This window comes from Salvelinus alpinus, chromosome 30 (genome assembly GCF_045679555.1).
Source record: "Salvelinus alpinus chromosome 30, SLU_Salpinus.1, whole genome shotgun sequence".
Taxonomy (NCBI): Eukaryota; Metazoa; Chordata; class Actinopteri; order Salmoniformes; family Salmonidae; genus Salvelinus; species Salvelinus alpinus.
In genome coordinates, this window is record NC_092115.1 from 6,826,916 (window position 1) to 6,853,836 (window position 26,921).

The following is a 26,921-nucleotide window of genomic DNA, read 5'->3' on the forward strand; positions in this document are numbered from 1 at the left end:
TTACCGATCCCTTTTTAATTCACAGGCGATCCAATCTCTTTTACAAGAGAGGCCTGTCTGTATTGTAGCACAGACCATACGTAAAATCAACAATACAGTGACATAGTAAAACATGTTCTAATACAACATTTACTAATTAGTTAATTAGTTAATTTTCTATTAGAATATTTTGTTTAAAGATAAGCATTACATTGTTAGATTATAGGAGTAACTCTGGTATGGCTAAAACATTCTTCCTCACCTCAAGTTCAACTGTCGGAGTCATGTGGAGCGCCTGTGAGTACTGCCTTCATATCACAGGCCTGGAGTTTAATAGGGTAATAGCCACAGCACACCAAACCTTCACAAAAGTTCCTAAACTTTAGTACGGTAATATTAAAAGTAAGTCAGGTCATTGTTTATAGTGAAAAGACGAGCAGGATATTATATTGCGGCAAACACAACATTACGGTTGGAACTAAATTGGGCCGAAGAAAATGGCGGCAACAGAATGAAAGAAAACACTTGCGACCTGGTTTAAACCTTCACAAAAGTTTTGAACAGGCTATATAGCAGCAATTACCAAGAAAGGCTAGTGCCTACCATAAACAACACCTGACACCTAATAATAGGCTGATGATATTTATTCAATAACAGACCTACTTTATAACCCATCTTTAACTAAATATGGAGCACACAATTAAAAATACCGATCAAACTTAATTAAGTCCACGAAAATGTCTCAACAGAATGAAACAAAACACGTATTGCATATTTAAAGAATTGGTTTGGATTTATAAAGAGGCCTACAATAATAACAAGGCATATTATTATCAATACAAATTAAAAATTAAAAAATAAAGTTCCAAAATTGCATTCTACCTGAATAACGTGTTGCACAATAGCCTGCTTTGGCCGCGCCAAAATACTTCTCATCTTCTCTATACAGAGGGCATTCCCCTTGTAGCAGGGCTCCAGACTAACATTTTCCCCTGGTGGCACTGGCGCCACTAAGTTTTTCAGTTGGTGGCACCAGCCCATGAAAAGGGGGGATACCTAGTCAGTACACCTGAATGAAAGAGGGGATACCTAGTCAGTACACCTGAATGAAAGAGGGGATACCTAGTCAGTACATTTACATTTACATTTAAGTCATTTAGCAGACGCTCTTATCCAGAGCGACTTACAAGTTGGTGCATTCACCTTATGATATCCAGTGGAACAACCACTTTACAATAGTGCATCTAACTCTTTTAAGGGGGGGGGTTAGAAGGATTACTTTATCCTATCCTAGGTATTCCTTAAAGAGGTGGTGTTTCAGGTGTTTCCGGAAGGTGGTGATTGACTCCGCTGACCTGGCGTCGTGGGGGAGTTTGTTCCACCATTGGGGTGCCAGAGCAGCGAACAGTTTTGACTGGGCTGAGCGGGAGCTGTACTTCCTCAGAGGTAGGGAGGCGAGCAGGCCAGAGGTGGATGAACGCATTGCCCTTGTTTGGGTGTAGGGCCTGATCAGAGCCTGAAGGTACGGAGGTGCCGTTCCCCTCACAGCTCCGTAGGCAAGCACCATGGTCTTGTAGCGGATGCGAGCTTCAACTGGAAGCCAGTGGAGAGAGCGGAGGAGCGGGGTGACGTGAGAGAACTTGGGAAGGTTGAACACCAGACGGGCTGCGGCGTTCTGGATGAGTTGTAGGGGTTTAATGGCACAGGCAGGGAGCCCAGCCAACAGCGAGTTGCAGTAATCCAGACGGGAGATGACAAGTGCCTGGATTAGGACCTGCGCCGCTTCCTGTGTGCAGTACAACTTGTACAACAGTACAACAGTACAACTGAATGAAAGAGGGGATACCTAGTGAGTACAACTGAATGAAAGAGGGGATACCTAGTCAGTACAACTGAATGAAAGAGGGGATACCTAGTCAGTACACCTGAATGAAAGAGGGGATACCTAGTCAGTACAACTGAATGAAAGAGGGGATACCTAGTCAGTACAACTGAATGAAAGAGGGGATACCTAGTCAGTACAACTGAATGAAAGAGGGGATACCTAGTCAGTACAACTGAATGAAAGAGGGGATACCTAGTCAGTACAACTGAATGAAAGAGGGGATACCTAGTCAGTACAACTGAATGAAAGAGGGGATACCTAGTCAGTACAACTGAATGAAAGAGGGGATACCTAGTCAGTACAACTGAATGAAAGGGGGGATACCTAGTCAGTACAACTGAATGAAAGGGGGGATACCTAGTCAGTACAACTGATTGAAAGAGGGGATACCTAGTCAGTACAACTGAATGAAAGGGGGGATACCTAGTCAGTACAACTGAATGAAAGGGGGGATACCTAGTCAGTACAACTGAATGAAAGAGGGGATACCTAGTCAGTACAACTGAATGAAAGAGGGGATACCTAGTCAGTACAACTGAATGAAAGAGGGGATACCTAGTCAGTACAACTGAATGAAAGGGGGGATACCTAGTCAGTACAACTGAATGAAAGGGGGGATACCTAGTCAGTACAACTGAATGAAAGAGGGGATACCTAGTCAGTACACCTGAATGAAAGAGGGGATACCTAGTCAGTACAACTGAATGAAAGAGTGGATACCTAGTCAGTACAACTGATTGAAAGAGGGGATACCTAGTCAGTACAACTGAATGAAAGGGGGGATACCTAGTCAGTACAATTGAATGAAAGAGGGGATACCTAGTGAGTACAACTGAATGAAAGCGGGGCACCTACTCAGTACAACTGAATGAAATGGGGGATACCTAGTCAGTACAACTGAATGAAAGGGGGGATACCTAGTCAGTACAACTGAATGAAAGGGGGGATACCTAGTCAGTACAATTGAATGAAAGAGGGGATACCTAGTGAGTACAACTGAATGAAAGCGGGGATACCTACTCAGTACAACTGAATGAAAGAGGGGATACCTAGTCAGTACAACTGAATGAAAGGCGGGATACCTAGTCAGTACAACTGAATGAAAGAGGGGATACCTAGTCAGTACAACTGAATGAAAGAGGGGATACCTAGTCAGTACAACTGAATGAAAGGCGGGATACCTAGTCAGTACAACTGAATGAAAGAGGGGTTACCTAGTCAGTACAGCTGAATGAAAGGGGGGATACCTAGTCAGTACAACTGAATGAAAGAGGGGATATCTAGTCAGTACAACTGAATGAAAGAGGGGATACCTAGTCAGTACAACTGAATGAAAGAGGGGATACCTAGTCAGTACAACTGAATGAAAGAGGGGATACCTAGTCAGTACAACTAAATGAAAGGGGGGATACCTAGTCAGTACAACTGAATGAAAGAGGGGATACCTAGTCAGTACAACTGAATGAAAGAGGGGATACCTAGTCAGTACAACTGAATGAAAGAGGGGATACCTAGTCAGTACAACTGAATGAAAGAGGGGATACCTAGTCAGTACAACTGAATAAAAGAGGGGATACCTAGTCAGTACAACTGAATGAAAGAGGGGATACCTAGTCAGTACAACTGAATGAAAGTTAATCTTGTTCATATAATGCCCCAAAATGTGTGTTGTGGGACAGGGCGTCTGAGCCTAAAAAAATAAGACGTTTTTAGTGAGACGAATGAATGTGCAGCCTGCACCGATCCACCACCAGGTGTCAAAGGGTAACAAATTACAACTAAATGGTGGCAGTCTGGAGCCCTGGCTTGTAGGCCAGTTTCCCTCTCTAACGTTAGTTTTCCTTCAATGAAAAAGGCCTCCATCTTTACAATCAACAGTAGCCTATGCCAAGGCTCCTCTCTCGCTCTCTCTCTCTCCTCAGCAGCAGGGGGAGCCCCGGGAAAAAAAATTCCAGCTAGAATTTATCGGCTTTTCATTATTTTATCGTCCAAAAGCCGGCAATTACCGGCTAACGGAAACCATTTTCCCCAGTGGATTTCCATAGCCTCCTTACACACACCACGCTGCGCTCTGTCCATAGTGCTGACACGGCACAGCGGGATTACAGATTTTGCGCCAACCTGTCAATCAAACATTTGAACGTTTTTTTGCTATTTTTATATAGGGACTAAGCCCCCTTTCGCCCCGGGTACAAGCCTGTCCCAAAAAGACAGCATTCCAACACTTGCTGCATACTATCAATACATAAAATTACCAACACAGTAAGCAACAGCCAATGTCCTTACAACTTTCACACAATTTTTTGAAAATACAAAAGTATTGTTACAACCTCATAGTGTGGAAATATATATAAAAGACAGGACAATCATGTTTTTGACTGCACTGGGCCTTTAATGTTCTTACCTCAAAAACTTCTTCATCCAGAATCCTGGTTCCAAAGACAACGATGCCGTCAGTGTTGATGGCCGCCCCGTCGCTCCTCTTCAGTGGCCTGCTCAGCTTCTTCTTACAATCCAAAATGATGGTCACACTCTTCTTCTCCACACTGATGGCCACGCGATGCCATCTAAACATGGACAGAGGAGGAAGTGGGTTAGAAAAATATGAGAGATTTGGAGGAGGACATGAAACGTCTGTGGTGTAATTGTTGACGTCGAATGGTAAAACCTGAGCACAGGTTGGACATTTACAGTATGGTAAAGTCAGAGATGATCTACAGTCTGGTATAGTCAGAGATGATCTACCGTCTGGTATAGTCAGAGATGATCTACAGTCTGGTAAAGTCAGAGATGATCTACAGTCTGGTATAGTCAGAGATGATCTACGGTCTGGTATAGTCAGAGATGATCTACAGTCTGGTATAGTCAGAGATGATCTACAGTCTGGTATAGTCAGAGATGATCTACAGTCTGGTATAGTCAGAGATGATCTACCGTCTGGTATAGTCAGAGATGATCTACAGTCTGGTATAGTCAGAGATGATCTACAGTCTGGTATAGTCAGAGATGATCTACAGTCTGGTATAGTCAGAGATGATCTACAGTCTGCTATAGTCAGAGATGATCTACCGTCTGGTATAGTCAGAGATGATCTACAGTCTGGTATAGTCAGAGATGATCTACCGTCTGGTATAGTCAGAGATGATCTACAGTCTGGTATAGTCAGAGATGATCTACAGTCTGGTATAGTCAGAGATGATCTACAGTCTGGTATAGTCAGAGATGTCCTACAGTCTGGTATAGTCAGAGGTGATCTACAGTCTGGTATAGTCAGAGATGTCCTACAGTCTGGTATAGTCAGAGATGATCTACAGTCTGGTATAGTCATAGATGATCTACCGTCTGGTATAGTCAGAGATGATCTACAGTCTGGTATAGTCAGAGATGATCTACAGTCTGGTATAGTCAGAGATGATCTACCGTCTGGTATAGTCAGAGATGATCTACCGTCTGGTATAGTCAGAGATGATCTACAGTCTGGTATAGTCAGAGATGATCTACAGTCTGGTATAGTCAGAGATGATCTACAGTCTGGTATAGTCACAGAGATGCCAACAGAGTTAAAACTTAAAACTAGGTTGTTCTTGTTGAAGATAATTTGATCTTCTCAGAAGAATTCCTAGCTAGACAAACAATAAAACAATAAAATTATAGTAATTGAAACAGGCTAACTCTACTTTACAAGTTTAGGAAAACAGATAAATCAACTACAGACATTCAAGTCACATACCAATGCAACATTTCATTTCACTGTAGAAAATTGTATCAGATACGTTTTTGCAAAATGTTTCATATTAGCAAAGAGTTCACAGTCAGAATATTAATGCTACAGTTGGGTAATTTATGGATCTCAAACTCTTTTATTTGGATAGTTAACTACACATCAACAACACAGACAGCTGTAAATTATTTGGCAAAAACTGTTTGTAATTAAAACCCTGCCAAATAAATAATTGGGTTACTCAAAAAATACAGCCATCCCACAGTTATATTCCTTATGTTTTCAATAACTAAACAATGAAGCATATAAATCTAATAATTGTGCTTTTTTCAGTGATTTGTTTGGGTCTGCTTAGAAGCCTTAAATACGTTCTTGAGAATTCAGAACACTTGGATCTGGTCGCCCATCTTGAAAAACATGGCTTATTGTGCATTTGGAAAGTATTCAGACCCCTTGGCTTTTTCCACATTTTGTTACGTTACAGCCGTATTCTAAAATGTATTTAAAAAAATTATGTTCTCATCAATCTACACATAATACCCCATAATGACATCACAATACCCCATAATGACATCACAATACCCCATAATGACATCACAATACCCCATAATGACAAAGCAAAAACTGGTGGTTCCAAACTTCTTTCATTCAAGATTGATTCAGGCTACTGTGTCACAATCCTGTCTCGGAGTTCTACGGACAATAATTATTTTTTCATTTTTTTTATTTAAAAAAAAAATATTTGCAAACATTTCTAAAAACCTGTTTTCGCTTTGTCATGACGGGTAATTGTGTGTAGAATGCTGAAGACATTATTTAAAAAAAATCAATTTTAGAATAAGGCTGTAACGTAACGAAATGTGGAAAAAGTCAAGGGGGCTGAATTCTTTTCGAATGGACTGTAGGTGGTATGGAGTATGTCTGTAAGACCACAGACCCTCTCAGTAAGACCACAGACCCTCTCAGTAAGGCCACAGATCCTCTCAGTAAGGCCACAGACCCTCTCAGTAAGGCCACAGACCCTCTCAGTAAGGCCACAGACCCTCTCAGTAAGGCCACAGACCCTCTCAGTAAGACCACAGACCCTCTCAGTAAGGCCACAGACCCTCTCAGTAAGGCCACAGACCATCTCAGTAAGGTCACAGACCCTCTCAGTAAGGCCACAGACCCTCTCAGTAAGGCCACAGACCCTCTCAGTAAGACCACAGACCCTCTCAGTAAGGCCACAGATCCTCTCAGTAAGGCCACAGACCCTCTCAGTAAGGCCACAGACCCTCTCAGTAAGGCCACAGACCCTCTCAGTAAGGCCACAGACCCTCTCAGTAAGGCCACAGACCCTCTCAGTAAGGCCACAGACCCTCTCAGTAAGGTCACAGACCCTCTCAGTAAGGCCACAGACCCTCTCAGTAAGACCACAGACCCTCTCAGTAAGGCCACAGACCCTCTCAGTAAGGCCACAGACCATCTCAGTAAGGTCACAGACCCTCTCAGTAAGGCCACAGACCCTCTCAGTAAGGCCACAGACCCTCTCAGTAAGGCCACAGACCCTCTCAGTAAGGTCACAGACCCTCTCAGTAAGGCCACAGACCCTCTCAGTAAGGCCACAGACCCTCTCAGTAAGGCCACAGACCCTCTCAGTAAGGCCACAGACCCTCTCAGTAAGGCCACAGACCCTCTCAGTAAGGCCACAGACCCTCTCAGTAAGGTCACAGACCCTCTCAGTAAGGCCACAGACCCTCTCAGTAAGGCCACAGACCCTCTCAGTAAGGCCACAGACCCTCTCAGTAAGGCCACAGACCCTCTTAGAAACATCTTACCGTCCTCCATGTACAACATCAAAAGCACAACAAGCATAAAACCGCACACCAATGAGCATCTTCTAACTTTCCGTAGGTTTAGGTTCAGTCACCAAGTGAAAGGCCAAACTTCAGGTACTTACCTGAGGAAAGAGAAATCCTTAAACTAACCCAAACAGCGCCTAACCTTACCCCAACCCTAACCTTACCCCAACCTTACCCCAACCCTAACCTTACCCCAACCCCAACCCTAACCTTACCCCAACCCTAACCTTACCCCAACCCTAACCTTACCCCAACCCTAACCTTACCCCAACCTTACCCCAACCCCAACCCCAACCCTAACCTTACCCCAACCCTAACCTTACCCCAACCCTAACCTTACCCCAACCTTACCCCAACCCCAACCCTAACCTTACCCCAACCCTAACCTTACCCCAACCCCAACCTTACCCCAACCCCAACCCCAACCCCAACCCTAACCCTAACCTTACCCCAACCTTACCCCAACCCCAACCCCAACCCTAACCTTACCCCAACCCTAACCTTACCCCAACCCTAACCTTACCCCAACCCTAACCTTACCCCGACACTAACCTTACCCCAACCCCAACCCTAACCTTACCCCAACACTAACCTTACCCCAACCCCAACCCCAACTCTAACCTTACCCCAACCCCAACCCCAACCCTAACCTTACCCCAACACTAACCTTACCCCAACCCCAACCCCAACCCCAACCCCAACCCCAACCCCAACCTTAACCTTACCCCAACACTAACCTTACCCCAACCCCAACCCCAACCCTAACCTTACCCCAACCCTAACCTTACCCCAACCCCAACCCTAACCTTACCCCAACACTAACCTTACCCCAACCCTAACCTTACCCCAACCCCAACCCTAACCTTACCCCAACCCTAACCTTGTCCGTAACATAAAAGGCCTTGCTCTGTGATACAGTAACGATGAGTTACTCAGGTGTCTCAGACATCACTTACTTGCCGTCAGCGAGGTTGATGGATCTGAACAGTGGGTAATCCTCTGGGGCAGGTTTCCCATGTTGGTCTTCGTACAGGAAGACAGGAGAGCGTCCCACCTCCACACCCAGTTGCTGGACCCCCTGCTCATTATACACAGACAGCAGGAAGGACTGGCTGCCTGCCTTGGGCTTGATGGTGAACATCACTGAGAAGTCCTCTGGGAACACTCCTCCTGGTGAAAAAAGAAAAAGAAGAGAGAGGTTAATTTATTCATCTGATTGGTTAGAGAGCTTCATTTATTCATCTGATTGGTTAGAGAGGTTAATTTATTCATCTGATTGGTTAGAGAGGTTAATTTATTCATCTGATTGGTTATAGAGATAAATTTATTCATCTGATTGGGTATAGAGATTCATTTATTCATCTGATTGGTTAGAGAGATTCATTTATTAGTCTGATTGGTTAGAGAGGTTCATTTATTCGTCTGATTGGTTAGAGAGTTTAATTTATTCATCTGATTGGTTAGAGAGGTTCATTTATTCATCTGATTGGTTAGAGAGGTTCATTTATTCGTCTGATTGGTTAGAGAGATTCAGTTATTCGTCTGATTGGTTAGAGAGGTTCATTTATTCATCTAATTGGTTAGAGAGGTTAATTTATTCATCTGATTGGTTAGAGAGATTCATTTATTCATCTGATTGGTTAGAGAGGTTAGAGGAGAGCGAACAATAAGAAGATAGGTTAGCTTAGCAATATGACATCATCAAACCCAGAAGAGTTAGAGAGGATAGAGGTGGACGCAGTAATATGACATCATCAGACACAGAAGACTTAGAGAGGATAGAGGTGGATGCAGTAATATGACATCATCAGACACAGAAGAGTTAGAGAGGATAGAGGTGGACGCAGTAATATGACATCATCAGACACAGAAGAGTTAGAGAGGATAGAGGTGGACGCGGTAATATGCCATCATCAGACACAGAAGAGTTAGAGAGGATAGAGGTGGACGCAGTAATATGACATCAGACACAGAAGAGTTAGAGAGGATAGAGGTGGACGCGGTAATATGCCATCATCAGACACAGAAGAGTTAGAGAGGATAGAGGTGGACGCGGTAATATGACATCATCAGACACAGAAGAGTTAGAGAGGATAGAGGTGGACGCGGTAATATGACATCATCAGACACAGAAGAGTTAGAGAGGATAGAGGTGGATGTGGTAATATGACATCATCAGACACAGAAGAGTTAGAGAGGATAGAGGTGGACGCGGTAATATGACATCATCAGACACAGAAGAGTTAGAGAGGATAGAGGTGGATGCAGTAATATGACATCATCAGACACAGAAGAGTTAGAGAGGATAGAGGTGGACGCAGTAATATGACATCATCAGACACAGAAGAGTTAGAGAGGATAGAGGAGGACGCAGTAATATGACATCATCAGACACAGAAGAGTTAGAGAGGATAGAGGTAGACGCGGTAATATGACATCTAAGGCTGGCAAAATTAAAGAATAACCCTATAACTGACGGATATGGATGGAGACCATCATGAAAATAAAATAACCGTCATAAACGTTGTATAAAAAATGTAATAACCGGGGACAAAAAAATGCTTTTGAAGTCCAAAAGACAATGAATAAAACAAGGCTTCCGAAATGTAAAAAACAGATAGACACACAAACACACACTAGGCCTGTCAAATCAAGATTAATAATTATAATAATAAACTCAGCATAAAAAGAAACGTCCCTTTTTCAGGACCCTGTCTTTCAAAGATAATTCGTAAAAATCCAAAATAACTTCACAGATCTTCATTGTAAAGGGTTTAAACACAGTTTCCCATGCTTGTCCAATGAACCATAAACAATTAATGAACATGCACGTGTGTAACGGTCGTTAAGACACTAACAGCTTACAGACGGTAGGCAATTAAGGTCACAGTGATGAAAACTTAGGACACTAAGGCCTTTAAAATGACTCTGAAAAACACCAAAAGAAAGATGCCCTGGGTCCCTGCTCATCTGCGTGACTGTGCCTTAGGCATGCTGCAAGGAGGCATGAGGACTGCAGATGTGGCCAGGGCAATAAATTGCAATGTCCGTAATGTGAGACGCCACACCAGATACTGACTGTTACTTGTGATTTTGACCCCCCCCCTTTGTTCAGGGACACATTATTCAATTTCTGTTAGTCACATGTCTGTGGAACTTGTTCAGTTTATTTCTCAGTTGTTGAATCTTGTTATGGTCATACAAATATTTACACATGTTAAGTTTGCTGAAAATAAACCCAGTTGACAGTGAGGGGACGTTTCTTTTTTTGCTGAGTTTAGTAACGTTTAGTGTGGAACAAACAGCTGACTGAAGACGGGACAGCTGGGAAATCGTTTGGTTGAGTCTGTTTCTGCGGTAACATGGACTCTTAACAACGTGATGAAACTTTCTTGCTCCTTGCTGAATGAAACAAGGTGTTGTAGCAAACGAGTCTTCGGCTGCCTAGTCAACGCCCCCCCCCCCCCCTGTAATTTTGGTATATTTTTTTAGGATCCCCCATTAGTTGTTGTAAAAGCAGCAGCTACTCTTCCTGGGGTCCACACTAAACATGACACATGATACAGAATAACGTTATGCAGAACATCATTAGACAAGAACAGCTCAAGGACAGAACTACATACATTTTTAAAAAGGCACACGTAGCCTACATATCAATACATTCACACAAACTATCCAGGTCAAATAGGGGAGAGTTGCGAGTTGTTGCTTTATCTGTTTTCTGAAACCAGGTTTGCTGTTTATTTGAGCAATATGAGATGGAAGGAAGTTCCATGCAATAAGGGCTCTATGTAATACTGCACATTTTCTTGAATTTGTTCTGGATTTGGGGACTGTGAAAAGACCCCTGGTGGCATGTCTGGTGGGATACGTTATAACGGTGACCGGGGTCAATTTTCCTCACCAATAACCGTCATCCAAAATTCCATGACCGTTACAGCCCTAATGACATCATCATTTTTCTGGGAGACTTCCTGTTTATATACTTTTTGTTTTCGTTTTTACCTTTATTGAACAAGGCAAGTTTAAGAAGAAAGGCTTATTTACAACGACGGCCTACCCCGGCCAAACCCGGACGACGATGGGCCAATTGTGCGCCTCCCTATGGGACTCCCAATCATGGCCGGATGTGATTCAGCCTTGGATTTGAAACAGGGACTGTAGTGACGCCTCTTGCACTGAGACGGCAGTGCCTTAGACCGCTGCGCCACACGGGAGCTCAGAATTTAAGGCGTGTCTTTATTGACGCCCATCCTTGAGGACACATAAAAATGACAATGTCAGTCTCATGGACTGTTAGCCCTCACATCCATAGCTTTGTTAACTTGAGAGGGGTTACATTTCCCCAGCGTCTCCATCCTTCAGCTTTACCAGACCCTTTAATTTAATCCCAATTACAGTGGATACTAATAACTTGAATTTAAGTTTAAATGTGTCCTTTGTTGCTGGGTACTTTAAGAACGTATAAGAGCAACTGGCTAAACTTGAAAGTCACAAGTGATCTAATTGGACCATTCATTTTACAAGGTGTGTGAAAAGAAAACAATCCTAACAAATGTAATTCTTTAACTAACCATTAAGTAGAATAAAAGACTAATAGGTTGCTGGTGACGATATAAAAGCTGAATTGTTCTCCTTTAGACAGAGAACCCTGACAGACTGCTACTATTGCCAAGTCAAATGGGAAACTGTACTCCACTCCATTCAATTGTATTTGAGCCTATTTGACGGAAATTCCCAGTCTTTTAAAACCAGTAAAATTTCCAGGCAAATTATTTTTTGGCCTAAAATCACAGAAAATCTCACTGTTCATTTAATCTCACTGCTATTTTGTGCCTTTATTTTTCCTTCGCTGTCTGGGCAATTTGGCAAAGCGCCAACACTCACAGACGGAGGAAAAAGTATTTAACAAGCCACTGTGTCTAGTAAAGTTGTATACAGTATCCTGCCAGTATGGGCCAAGTAGACAACTAGAGTCTTGAACTGTCAGTCTTTTCAACCAGAAAGAGGGCAAACGACTCCAACGGACAAGAACCAACTTTGTCCTTCATTTATCCTTCGAGTTAATAAATGATTGGTCGTTGACCTACGTGTCCCTACAGTGTCGGCCCTATCAATCTGTATCTGCAGTCTTCCTTCATACATTAAACATCTCAATTAACCTCCCTTATTCTATCAATCCATTAATCCCTACAGTGTAGGCCATACTCTATCAATTCATTAATCCCTACAGTGTAGGCCCTATTATATAAATGAATTCATCCCTACAGTGTAGGTCCTATTCTATCAATCCATTAATCCCTACAGTGTAGGCCATACTCTATCAGATATTCATCTATCTCTACAGGGTACACGCTGTACTTGCTATATTCATACATTAAACATCTCAATTTCACCAATGGATAGAACTGCAACATATCCCTCTTCCATATCTATCAACAGCAGGTCAGACAGCGTTTTGTACCGTTACAGCTAATGACCTAGTTGTTGAATTCCCTCTGTTGTTTCAATCAATCAAATGTAAATCAAATTGATTTATTATAGCCCTTCTTACATCAGCTGATATCTCAAAGTGTGGTACAGAAACCCAGCCTAAAACCCCAAACAGCAAGCAATGCAGGTGTAGAAGCACGGTGGCTAGGAAAAAAACTCCCTAGAAAAGGCCAAACACCTAGGAAGAAACCTAGAGAGGAACCAGGCTCTGAGGGGTGGGCCAGTCCTCTGTTGTTTTATTGTAGCAGACCCCTTGGAAGTGTCCAAAATGGCACCCTATTCCCGATGAGGCGCACTACATAGGGAACAGGGTGTCATTATGTAGTGCACTACATAGGGAATAGGGACACGGTGCCATCTGGAATTCAAACACTATCGAAGACGTTTCTGTCTTTCCAAAATGGCCTCTGATGAAGTCTGATGTGTTTGTCAATTGCGCGACGCCCTACGGGACTCCCGATCACGGCACAGATGTGATACAGCCTGGCGTCGAACCAGGGGCTGTAGTGACGCCTCTTACACTGAGATGCAGAGCCTTTAGACCGCTGCGCCACTCGGGAGCGTGTGGTAAAATCAATTTACGTGAGGTTTGATGTGTGTGTGTGTGTGTGTGTGTGTGTGTGTGTGTGTGTGTGTGTGTGTGTGTGTGTGTGTGTGTGTGTGTGTGTGTGTGTGTGTGTGTGTGTGTGTGTGTGTGTGTGTGTGTGTGTGTGTGTGTGTGTGTCTACAGATCGGGTTAAGTCACCTGGGAAGAGTTGCTTGCTGGGAGCGCTGATCTGGGCCTGCTTCCCCACACGGAAGGCTACGTCAGGTTTAGATCCTCTCCGGTGTGCGCAGAATCCCGTAGCTTTACGGACGCCATCCGGGGAGCTGTGGAAATCCAGAGCCTTGAGTACATCCACTGGGGCAGCTGTGAAGAGAGGACAGGGAGAAGTGTTTTTGTATTTTCACACGGTAAAAATAAAGAGTTTGTTCATATGGTAGCAGTATAGAAAATGTACTGTATTTGGTGGGGTGAGGATTTTATAGCCTCTTTATAGCTTTGACCTCAAGAGGTTAATTAAGTACAAAAAAGGAGATTCATAAAAGCACAAAACCACAAAAGCAGATATTACTATCTTTAATCTAACATGAAAGCTATTAAATGAGTATATATAGCTTTCACCTCACAGTTTAAGTATATTACTGTGTAATTACCGTGGTATTAACTATCAACTACATTTTAAGTAGTAGTAGAACTGAAGCCTGAAAAAGACAGGAAATTCGCATGAGCACCACAATGTCTACTCCACCCCCCATGCTCTACCAAGGTTTTCCAGCACCACAATGTCTACTCCACCCCCCATGCTCTACCAAGGTTTTACAGCACACAGCTTTGACCTACTACAGTAGATATGTCCGCCTGTTTGTAGTCGTAGCTAGGTTGCTTTGCCATAGAACAGGTCAACACTCAACAAAAAGGATGGAGGTTTGATGTTTTCCAAGAAGATGTTTTAACACAACCCTACATGGTTTTAGTGCACGTGAAGACACATCTACCGATACGGCCACCAGTGTTTTTATGAGAAACCTGGGCGGTGGGCCTGTAAAGATGATTAGGGTCCATCTAATGGGTTTAATAGGGCCCCCTCTGCCTATATGGGGTCCACTCTACAAAACCACAGTTACAGACCCACAGGGAGAGAGGTTAAGAGAGGGGGGAGACAGTGAGTGAGAGAGAGAGAGAGAGAGAGAGAGAGAGAGAGAGAGAGAGAGAGAGAGAGAGAGAGAGAGAGAGAGAGAGAGAGAGAGAGAGAGAGAGAGAGAGAGAGAGAGAGAGAGAGAGAAAGAGAGAGAGAGATAAAACGTGGCCACTAGGCCTTTGGGTCTGGCATAGTGGGGTTGAGGTTTTACATGCAATTTAACACCACTGAGAACCTTTCCTATTAATGGAACAGGAACTAAAGGACTTGTTTTTTGTGTTTCATACACTGTTACAACTGTTACACATACTACGGTTTGTGTCTCTCTCTCTAATTCTCTCTCCCTCCCTGTTCCTCTCACTATCGCTCTCTTTTTCTATCTCTCTCAACTGACTAGCTTTATCAGCAAATACGAGAGGAATTCTCTAACTATTTAATTGACTTCCCCTCCCTCCCCTGAGGGTCACAGTGATATACAGTATGGTTATGGGGAATTTCAAGCAGCCTAATAGCACGACTAGGTTTTAAAGGAGCCGTACACACAGGGGGTCTCTTCACTATTTCATTAACACGTTGAAAACGTCCCACATGGCACACATAGGGCTCTGGTCAAAAGTAGAGCACTATGTAGGGAATAGGGTTCCATTTGAGACCCAGACGTTGACAACGTTACAGTTACCAGATGATTTATGTGGATTATTTTCTAAAGAAGACCACACCGTACATAGACGTATCTAAGTGTCTCTACTGTCACTGAAGGATCAGCTCACTAAGGATCATGGTCCAAACACACCAACACAGTGGTGAAGAGGGCATGAGAAGGCCACTTTCCCTGCAGGAGGCTGAAAAGATTTCAACCACATAGCCTATCGCTATTCGCCCTCCTATTACGCACAACCAGAATGACAGTGACACATGGAACTATGACCAAACTACCGACATAACACGGAACTATGACCAAACTAATGACATAACACGGGAAATATGAACCAACTATCGACATAACACAGGAAATATGAACCAACTATCGACATAACACAGGAAATATGAACCAACTATCGACATAACACAGGAAATATGAACCAACTATCGACATAACACAGGAAATATGAACCAACTATCGACATAACACAGGAAATATGACCAAACTACCGACATAACACGGAACTATGACCAAACTACCGACATAACACGGAACTATGACCAAACTAATGACATAACACGGGAAATATGAACAAACTATCGACATAACACGGGAAATACGAACAAACTATCGACATAACCCGAAAATATGACCAAACTATCGACATAACCCAAAAATATGACCAAACTATCGACATAACACGGGAAATACGAACAAACTATCGACATAACCCGAAAATATGTCCAAACTATCGACATAACATGGGAAATATGAACGAACTATCGACATAACACGGGAAATATGAACCAACTATCGACATAACACGGGAAATATGAACCAACTATCGACATAACACGGGAACTATGAACCAACTATCGACATAACACGGGAAATATGAACCAACTATCGACATAACATGGGAAATATGAACGAACTATCGACATAACACGGGAAATATGAACCAACTATCGACATAACACGGGAAATATGAACCAACTATCGACATAACACGGGAACTATGAACCAACTATCGACATAACACGGGAAATATGAACCAACTATCGACATAACACGGGAACTATGAACCAACTATCGACATAACACGGGAAATATGAACCAACTATCGACATAACACGGGAAATATGAACCAACTATCGACATAACATGGGAAATATGAACGAACTATCGACATAACACGGGAAATATGAACCAACTATCGACATAACACGGGAAATATGAACAAACTATCGACATAACACGGGAAATATGAACGAACTATCGACATAACACGGGAAATATGAACCAACTATCGACATAACATGGGAAATATGAACAAACTATCGACATAACACGGGAAATATGAACCAACTATCGACATAACCCAAAAATATGACCAAACTATCGACATAACACGGGAAATACGAACAAACTATCGACATAACCCGAAAATATGTCCAAACTATCGACATAACATGGGAAATATGAACGAACTATCGACATAACACGGGAAATATGAACCAACTATCGACATAACACGGGAAATATGAACCAACTATCGACATAACACGGGAACTATGAACCAACTATCGACATAACACGGGAAATATGAACCAACTATCGACATAACATGGGAAATATGAACGAACTATCGACATAACACGGGAAATATGAACCAACTATCGACATAACACGGGAAATATGAACCAACTATCGACATAACACGGGAACTATGAACCAACTATCGACATAACACGGGAAATATGAACCAACTATCGACATAACACGGGAACTATGAACCAACTATCGACATAACACGGGAAATATGAACCAACTATCGACATAACACGGGAAATATGAACCAACTATCGACATAACATGGGAAATATGAACGAACTATCGACATAACACGGGAAATATGAACCAACTATCGACATAACACGGGAAATATGAACAAACTATCGACATAACACGGGAAATATGAACGAACTATCGACATAACACGGGAAATATGAACCAACTATCGACATAACATGGGAAATATGAACAAACTATCGACATAACACGGGAAATATGAACCAACTATCGACATAACACGGGAAATATGAACAAACTATCGACATAACACGGGAAATATGAACCAACTATCGACATAACACGGGAAATATGAACCAACTATCGACATAACACGGGAAATATGAACAAACTATCGACATAACACGGGAAATATGAACCAACTATCGACATAACACAGGAAATATGAACGAACTATCGACATCACTGGGGCCGAGCTCCCTGCCATGCAGGACCTCTATGCCAAGTTTATTTAACCTTATTTAACTAGGCAAGTCAATACCAGGCGGTGTCAGAGGAAGACCCAAAAAATAGTCAAAGGCTCCAGCCACCCAAGTAACAGTCTGTTCTCTCTGCTAACTCACGACGAAGCAGCACATGTTTTACCAACAGGACCCTGAACAGCTTCTACTCCCAAGCCATAAGACCGCTAAATAGTTAGTTCAATAGTTAGTTCAATAGTTAGTTAAATAGGTAGTTCAATAGTTAAATAGTTAGTTCAATAGTTAGTTCAATAGTTAGTTCAATAGTTAGTTCAATAGTTAGTTCAATAGCTAGTTAAATAGTTAGCTAAATAGTTAGTTCAATAGTTAGTTCAATAGTTAGTTCAATAGTTAGTTCAATAGCTAGTTAAATAGTTAGCTAAATAGTTAGCTAAATAGTTAGTTCAATAGTTAGTTCAATAGTTAGTTCAATAGTTAGTTAAATAGTTAGTTAAATAGTTAGTTAAATAGTTAGTTCAGTAGTTAGTTCAATAGTTAGTTCAATAGTTAGTTCAATAGTTAGTTCAATAGTTAATGCAATAGTTAGTTCAATAGTTAGTTAAATAGCTAGTTCAATAGTTAGTTAAATAGCTAGTTCAATAGTTAGTTCAATAGTTAGTTCAATAGTTAGTTCAATAGTTACCTGGACTATCTGCATTGACCCTTTTTGTACTAACTTTTTTGGACTCATCACATACCCTGCTGCTACTGTTTACTATTATTCCTAGTTATATGTACAGTACAAATCTACCTCCATTACCTTGCACATTGATCAGTACTGGTACCCCCTTTTCCAACAATGCAGAGATAAATATTTAAACAAATCTATAAATAAATAGAGAAAAAAGGAGGTGATCTAACAGAACTTTCACCACGTTTCACTTACGTCCCAAACGGCAGCCCTATTCCCTACACAGCGCACTCTGTTTGGAATGCAGCCCTTGTCTCTGAACCCCTCATCTTATAAGACTAACTAAAACCAGAACAAACATTAAAAACAATTCTCCTCCAGCCATCCAGCCATCCCCAACAACATGGGATAATCTTGTCTGGATAGAAAAGCCCCTATGTCACCCTTACACCAACCTTATACAGGGGCGGACTGGCCAGAGGGCATTTCCGAGCAAATGCCAGATGGGCTGGTCCATTTTTAACCCAGTGGGTCGGTCTCAATTGGGGCTTTGGTGCAAAAGTAATATTATATGGAGAATAATGGGGGGGGGGGGCACGAGTGGGAAAAAAATGGTCCGGGATGATTTCTGGTCCCAGTCCATCCCTTTACATCACCCCTATGTCACCCCTATGTCACACTTATGTCACCCTTATGCCACCCTTATGCCACCCTTATGTCACCCCCCTGTCCTTCTGTTACCGGGTCAACGGACAGGAAGCAGCGCCTTCCAAAGTAGCAAATAGCAATAATAAAGTAACCGATTGTTTCACGATCTGACAAGAATGGCAGCTTCTGAAGCCTCTCTAGTCGGGCATATAAAGGCTTCATAGAAAGACAACTAGAAGGAGGAATTTAATATGCCATCACTCACTGAATTGATGATAAAGATCAGCAGGGTTCTCTCAGAGAGCTGGATCCATTCAAAGAATAGAAACCTAATGGGTTTGGTCCCAAATCTCACTCAAAGAAGAATCGAGAGGAAACGGAAGGGTACTCCCCCGTTCACATCGACAGGGCTGTAGGGGGGAAAGTCGGTCAAGGGCTTCAAGTTCCTCAGTGTCAACATCACGGAGGATCTATCGTAGTCAAAACACGACGACGCCTCTTTCCCATCAGGCGGATGATAAAAGATTTGGCATGGGGCCCTCAGATCCTCTAGAAGTTCCACAGCTACACCATCGAGAGCATCTTGACTGGCTGCATCACCGCCTGGTAAGGCAACTGCTTGGCATCCGACCGCGAGACGCTACAAAGGGTGGTGAGTACGGCCCAGTACATCACTGGGGCCGAACTCCCTGCCATCCAGGACCTCTATACCAGGCGGTGTAAGAGGAAGGCCCTAAAAATTGTCATAGACTCCAGCCACCCAAGTCACAGACTGTTCTCTCTGCCACCGATGCACCAAGTCTGGAGCCAACAGGACACTGAACAGCTTCTACCCCCAAGCCATAAGACCACTAAAGAGCTAGTTAAATGAACCAAATAGCTACCTGCATTGACAATTTTTTGGCACAAACACAACTTTTTTTTGACTAATCACATACGCTGCTGCTACTGTTTATTATCTGTCACTTTATTCCTAGTTATATGTACATATCTACCTCAATTACCTCGTACCCCTGCACATTGACTCAGCACTGGTACCTGTTAGTCTACACCTGTTGTTTATGTGACAAATAACATTTTATTTTATTTGAATGTATTATTTTTTATTTTATTTTTATTTATTAATTAACTATTATTATTATTATTTATTTTATTCTTATTGCAATATTCTCACTATAACTATAACTGATGATAAAAACTGTGTTAATCTCAGAGTTGTGTGATCTGTTAACAGTGGAAGTATTATAGGTCTCTGTAGATCTAAAGATAGACCTAAGGAATTGAATATGCAATCTTCTGACAGAGGAAATCTTACTCAAAGAAGGAATGTAATAAGTGACCTGACTGAAGTGGTGATACAAACTAATGGGGTTCTCAGTGTGTTGAATCCCCATTGACAAGTAACAGGAAGATGTTTTGATCCCACTCGACCCTGCCTCCCTCTCTCTTCCTCTCTCTTCCTCTCCCTCCCTCCCTCTCTCTTCCTCTCCCTCCCTCCCTCCCTCTCTCTCGCTCTGTGCTCCTGGGAAAGTATTTCACAGGGCTTAATAATGAAGCCTTTCTTATAAAGCCATGATATATCTCTGAGTCACTTATAAGACACCATAAAGTACAATGAAACCAGTGGAGTCTAGGCCAAGATACACCGACGAAGGAATAACAGACTTTATGGATGGAATAAAGCATAGAAAAATAATGACTATTGTAGAAAGTCATTCTATTTCTAAGTCATCCTATATCTAAATCCTTCTATTTCTAAGTCATTCTCTTTCTAAGTCATTCTATTTTCTATGTCAAAAAAATATTCTCACGATTCAGAATAATGTGTTGTAATTTGTCAACTTGAATTAACAGCGATGTAAACTTTGTATAAACTATGGATATTAACTTTCGTCAAGGACCTCTCTCTACATTTTTTTGGAAAGTTGGTTGTCCGATTAGAAAGAGACTGTTAACTTTGGACAGAAGCCGAGACGAGGTATGATTACTCTGCAGACATTTCTCCTACTCCTAAATCCATTTCAACCACACCTATTGACAAAGAGAGATTTAAATAATCTGATTTTATCACCTTAAAGATTATCACTGTTTACATTTTTCATGATATTATATTTTCATAATCTCCCAAGTAACATCTGGCTGGTTGAGGACAGGAAGTGCTGATCTAGAAGTTTCTTGTTCCTGATTGGAGGCCAGGTGAAGGTCCTGGGGGCGTGGCTAGTCAACATGCTGAACACATTAGGAGGCCAGACACCACCCCCTATACCCCCACCTCTCTTTCTCTCTCCATCTGTCTCTCTCTCTCTCTCTACATATTTTTCTCTCTGTCTCTCTCTCTCTCTCTCTCTACATATTTTTCTCTCTGTCTCTCTCTCTCTCTCTCTCTCTTTCTCTCTCTGTCTCTGTCTCTGTCTCTCTCTCTCTCTCTCTCTCTCTCTCTTTCTCTCTCTCTCTCTCTCTCTCTCTCTCTGTCTCTGTCTCTCTCTCTCTCTCTCTCTCTCTCTGTCTCTGTCTCTCTCTCTCTTTCTCTCTGTTATTATAAAACATAATGAACTAATAACGTCCTCTCAGCTCACACATGAACAGAAACGACTCTTCTGGTTGTTTGACCTAACTCGTCTTTGTACAGGAAATGGTTCTCTAATTGTACAGGAAATGGTACTCTTATTGTACAGGAAATGGTACTCTTATTGTACAGGAAATGGTACTCTTATTGTACAGGAAATTGTACTCTTATTGTACAGGAAATGGTACTCTTATTGTACAGGAAATGGTACTCTTATTTTGTAATGTAAAAGAAGAACCAAGGTCTAAAGAAATGGTCTCAAGACAAAATTATCGACAGTCAGGGCTCTATTTTAACAAATCTAACGCAATGTTAAATCTCAGCGCTGGCAGTAGAGTTATAGGTTCATGGGTGTGTCAGAAATACTGTAATTTTTCTATTTTCACACCCAGAATTATGGGTGTAGAAGCTAGCGGTGGCACGAGAGTGCTGGGCTTTGACCAATAAACAAGTTGTGGGTGTGTCGACGTTTGGCCCCTCACTGGCCAATCAGAACGTGCCACGTGCTTGCGGTCTTTTATGTATTGCGTCGTCATCAACTCCAATTCTATTGTTAGTCCATTAATAGTCTAGTTCATTCAAATAGCTAGCTTCATATTTGCTAAATATGTTGAACATGTTCACAGTCCTCATTGTTCTAGTAGTAGTATAGTTCTAGTATTGCATTGTTTCAATGTGGAAATACATTGTTAAACATAAGCTATAGCATTCTCACGGATATAGGGGGCTAGGCCTACTGTAAAATTACAGGCTGGATATGGACATTTCAAACACAGTCAATAACCAAGATTAAATTCACTAGGCTATGGATAAGGCCTAAAAAAAGACTGTGTCTAATTCGAATCAAATTCGACTAAAAACGTTAAAAGAAATGTTTTTAATAGTTTATCTCTATATACAGTTACAGGCACCATAATCGCTCCCCGTGGTCGTATAATACAGACATGGGCAACTCAGACTATGGAGGGTTTTACACACATCCAAACTGTTCACAAGAGCTGGGTAAAGATCCAATATAAAAGAGAAAGGGGGAATGTCCATTCACTGTTATAACGCTCGTAAATCTAATGTTTTATTTAATAACCTTTATTTAAATGGGCAAGTCAGTTATGAACAAATTCTTATTTACAATAACTTCCTACCCCGGCAAAACAAATATTTTCGAAACACTTTCAAGTAGACCATTGAAAATGTTGGCTACTTTTGGCTAATGGCCAGGATAAAAAGACTCACCCATACAATGCTGCTAAACCAGACTTGATTAAGGGGAGGGGAGGCTATGCTTGGTTTTTTAATCTAATTCAATTTAAAAAAAAATATGTATGTTTCTAAATATGAGATTTGCTGGCACAAAAGGCACATGTCTCCTTCCATGGGCACTGTGAGTCATAGCTGGGGAGGCTGCGCTTCCATTCTCAAAATCAAAACCATTATCAACTACGTTACAGACAAGAGCTGATTTTCCCGGGTCTGAAAACTTTCCATTAGCGCTACATGAAATTGACACGTTTGCGCTTGTTTTGAAGGAAACGTGTGGTGGACCCTCTGTTGAATTATAAATGTCTCTAGTTTTTTTTTTTCGCCATCTAGAAGTCATATTCCTATTAACTTCCAGTGTAGGGAGATAAACTTGATCACGGTGCCAAATGTTTTGCCTACTTGAACGGCACTGGCTTAGATACACATGAAAACATGAAATGAACCCGGGAATCGATAGAACATCGCACAGAGATGCAAAAAACAACAACAACAAAAAACAATATAACATTAAAAATGGGTTAATATTTCCTTTAAAAGGACACACACATCAAATATTTCTATCCCTCCCACCTCAGCCCAAGCGAGCTGATGTTAGACAGGTACATTGCCGAACCTGGCGTCAGGGCTGGAAGATGCGCTAGTTTTTACATGACGAAATTGAAAACTAACGTGCGTTTTAACACTTGCACGTCCTTAACACCGGGCGAAAATAGAGCCCTCGGACTCACTGTAATGTCCCAATCCCATAGCTTTCTTACTGCTTTTGAGTGGAGTTTATTGGATGTTTTGGAATGACTGAACAGTTCATTTCTCTCCGAGGACAACAATAAGAGTCCTACAGTACTCACTTTAACCCACACAGAACTAATACAAGTCACGTTATGAGATAACTTCACTGAAAGTTTTTTTTTTTTTATAAAAAAAAAAAAAATCTCTCTCCCCTCTAGAAGATGTCCGATAAAAACCCCAAAGTCTCCAGCTCCGTCAGTATATTGTCCCGAGTACTGAGCTACTGGTTGTGGGGGGAAAAAAGAGAATCATGCTGAACCAAAGGCCTCTTTGTGAGCTGGAGAATGCCTTGCTGCATTACTGCATACCTCTAAGACTCATATATTCCAGATGTGTTGAATTGGCCAGGAATTGCCCCCCCCCCCCCCCTCTTCTCCCCTCTTCCCTCTATCCCTCCCTCCACCAACCCCCTTCCCTTAAAAAACCACCTCCTCACAGAAGCGCTAAAAAAAACTAAAAAAAACTGGCAATATCCCAAAACCCTTTAGCAGCACCACATAAGTATGCTACATCTTTCAAACAAAATAGAAAACCATGGCATCCTTCAGAGGTGGTGGTAGAATGCAGTGTGTGACTAGTTTGAGACATCTTTCCTTCCGCAACACCATGCCGATTATAAACCATATTCTATATAATGAGAAAGGGGCAGAAACTCCTACAGAAGGAAAAAGGATTTGACTATAGTTAAATGTTACCAGTCCCAGTCACTCATAGGCACGTTGTCTATGGAAACTGGATATCTTACAAGTAAACTAACAATCCTCTTCAAATATGAATAACAGTCCTCTGCTGCCTGTCTGCTGTCTGGGCCCTGTGAAATACATCACAGTCCTCTGCTGCATGTCTGGGCCCTGTGAAATACATCACAGTCCTCTGCTGCCTGTCTGCTGTCTGGGCCCTGTGATATACATCACAGTCCTCTGCTGCCTGTCTGCTGTCTGGGCCCTGTGATATACATCACAGTCCTCTGCTGCCTGTCTGCTGTCAGGGCCCTGTGATATACATAACAGTCCTCTACTGTCAGGGCCCTGTGATATACATAACAGTTCTCTACTGCCTGTCTACTGTCTGGGCCCTGTGATATACATACCAGTCCTCTACTGTCTGGGCCCTGTGATATACATAACAGTCATCTACTGTCTGGGCCCTGTGATATACATACCAGTCCTCTACTGTCTGGGCCCTGTGATATACATACCAGTCCTCTACTGTCAGGGCCCTGTGATATACATACCAGTCCTCTACTGTCAGGGCCCTGTGATATACATACCAGTCCTCTACTGTCATGGCCCTGTGATATACATACCAGTCTTCTACTATCTGGGCCCTGTGATATACATACCAGTCCTCTACTGTCTGGGCCCTGTGATATACATAACAGTCCTCTACTGTCTGGGCCCTGTGATATACATACCAGTCCTCTACTGTCTGGGCCCTGTGATATACATAACAGTCCTCTACTGTCTGGGCCCTGTGATATACATACCAGTCCTCTACTGTCTGGGCCCTGTGATATACATACCAGTCCTCTACTGTCATGGCCCTGTGATATACATACCAGTCTTCTACTGTCTGGGCCCTGTGATATACATACCAGTCCTCTACTGTCTGGGCCCTGTGATATACTTTCTTGGCTGATTCTCAAATAGCAGCCTATTCCCTTCATCATAGGGCCCTACAGTCCGAGGTCAAAAGTAGTGCACTACTGTGTGGTAGGGGTTAGGGTGCCGTTTGGGAAGCAGGCCAACTGTCTGTCATGTTAACAGGCCTGAGACACTGATGAGGGAGAGCTGAGGAGCACATTTCTCCCCCAGGCTGAGCGAACGAAGGAACCAATCGGAGCACGTGTGCAGACACACATGACCACATCTGGTAGAGACATTTGAGACAAGCAGTTTTACAACAGCAGCTCTCAAACTATAACTCTATAAACATTCACTCTGTCTTGGGTTGGTTCTTTTCACACTTTCAGTGTTAAAATGCTATTTGGATAAAAGTCATAAAGGAAAAGTATCCCCTTTAGGTTGAAACTAAATGAATGAATCACATTCTGGAAGCATCTATTTTCCAGACTCTTTCCACTATGTTTTCCTACCCAAAGAGTGACGCTAAAATGTTGCTTGCCTTTCGTGATTCACTTTTTAATTCCTTCCTATTGCCTTTAAGGCTCTGTGGCTTTTGGGGCTCTTTTGGGTTGGTGTACCTAACATCATGAGATGTAGGCTATAATCTCTCTCTGTGCTGTTTCTTGTCACCATCTATACAGAGTTGGCAGCATAAGTGACAATTACAGTGTCCTGGAAAGCCTGTAAAGGTTTTGCTAGTCACATTATGTAATTTTGGTCTGTTTAAACATCACACACAGAGGAGGAGGAGGAGAAGGAGGAGGAGGAGGAGGAGAAGAAGAAGAAGAAGAAGAAGAAGGAGAAGGAGAAGGAGGAGGAGGAGGAGGAGAAGGAGAAGAAGGAGAAGGAGAAGGAGGAGGAGGAGAAGGAGGAGAAGGAGGAGGAGGAGGAGAAGGAGAAGAAGGAGAAGGAGAAGGAGGAGGATGAGGAGAAGGAGAAGGAGGAGAAGGAGGAGAAGGAGGAGAAGGAGGAGGAGGAGGAGGAGGAGGAGGAGGAGGAGGAGGAGGAGAAGGAGAAGGGGAAGGAGAAGGAGAAGAAGGAGAAGGGGAAGGAGAAGGAGAAGGAGGAGGAGGAGGAGGAGGAGGAGAAGGGGAAGGAGAAGGAGGAGAAGAAGGAGAAGGGGAATGAGAAGGAGGAGGATGAGGAGGAGGAGAAGGAGGAGGAGGAGGAGGAAGAGAAGGAGGAAGAGAAGGAGGAGGAGGAGGAGGAGGAGGAGGAGGAGGAGGAGGAGGAGGAGGAGGAGGAGGAGGAAAAGGAGGAGGAAAAGGAGGAGGAGGAGGAGGAGGAGGAAAAGGAGGAGGAAAAGGAGGAGGAAAAGGAGGAGGAGGAGAAGGAGGAGGAGGAGGAGGAGGAGGAGAAGGAGAAGGAGAAGGGGAAGGAGAAGGAGGAAGAGGAAGAGGAAGAGGAGGAGGAGGAGGAGGAGGAGGAGGAGGAGGAGGAGGAGGAGGAGGAGGAGGAGGAGGAGGAGAAGGAGGAGGAGGAGGAGGAGGAGGAGGAGGAGGAGGAGGAGGAGGAGGAGGAGGAGGAGGAGGAGGAGGATGAGAAGGAGGAGGATGAGGAGGATAGATGGGCCATGCCCGTGTGGTAGTGAGGTATTTCATTATGGATGGGTATCTAGTTCAACAGGCAATCTGGAATAATGTCTCCTAATGATCTAATTGTCAGTTATCTACAATGTATTCAAAGGGAGGGTGAAGGGTGGGAAGAGGAAGGTGGAGGTTGGGGGGAGGGTTTGGGTGCACAGGACATTCCAACCACAGGACCTGTCCAGACAGCAGGCATATCATCCTGGGTAGAGGAAGTTGTGGTCACCATGTCATAGATA

General features: G+C 42.8%; 1 protein-coding gene across 1 annotated transcript in view; it reads right to left on the reverse strand.

Annotated features, from left to right (window-relative positions):
- LOC139560287 (collagen alpha-1(XI) chain-like) overlaps positions 1-26,921 on the reverse strand; it is a 229,228-nt gene that overhangs the window by 198,666 nt on the left and 3,641 nt on the right. Inside the window, exons 2-4 of the mRNA XM_071376929.1 lie at positions 13,665-13,829; positions 8,383-8,596; positions 4,269-4,431 (exon numbers count right to left, since the gene is read on the reverse strand). Coding sequence (XP_071233030.1) covers positions 4,269-4,431; positions 8,383-8,596; positions 13,665-13,829 — 542 coding nt within the window. The remainder of the gene's footprint in view (positions 1-4,268; positions 4,432-8,382; positions 8,597-13,664; positions 13,830-26,921) is intronic.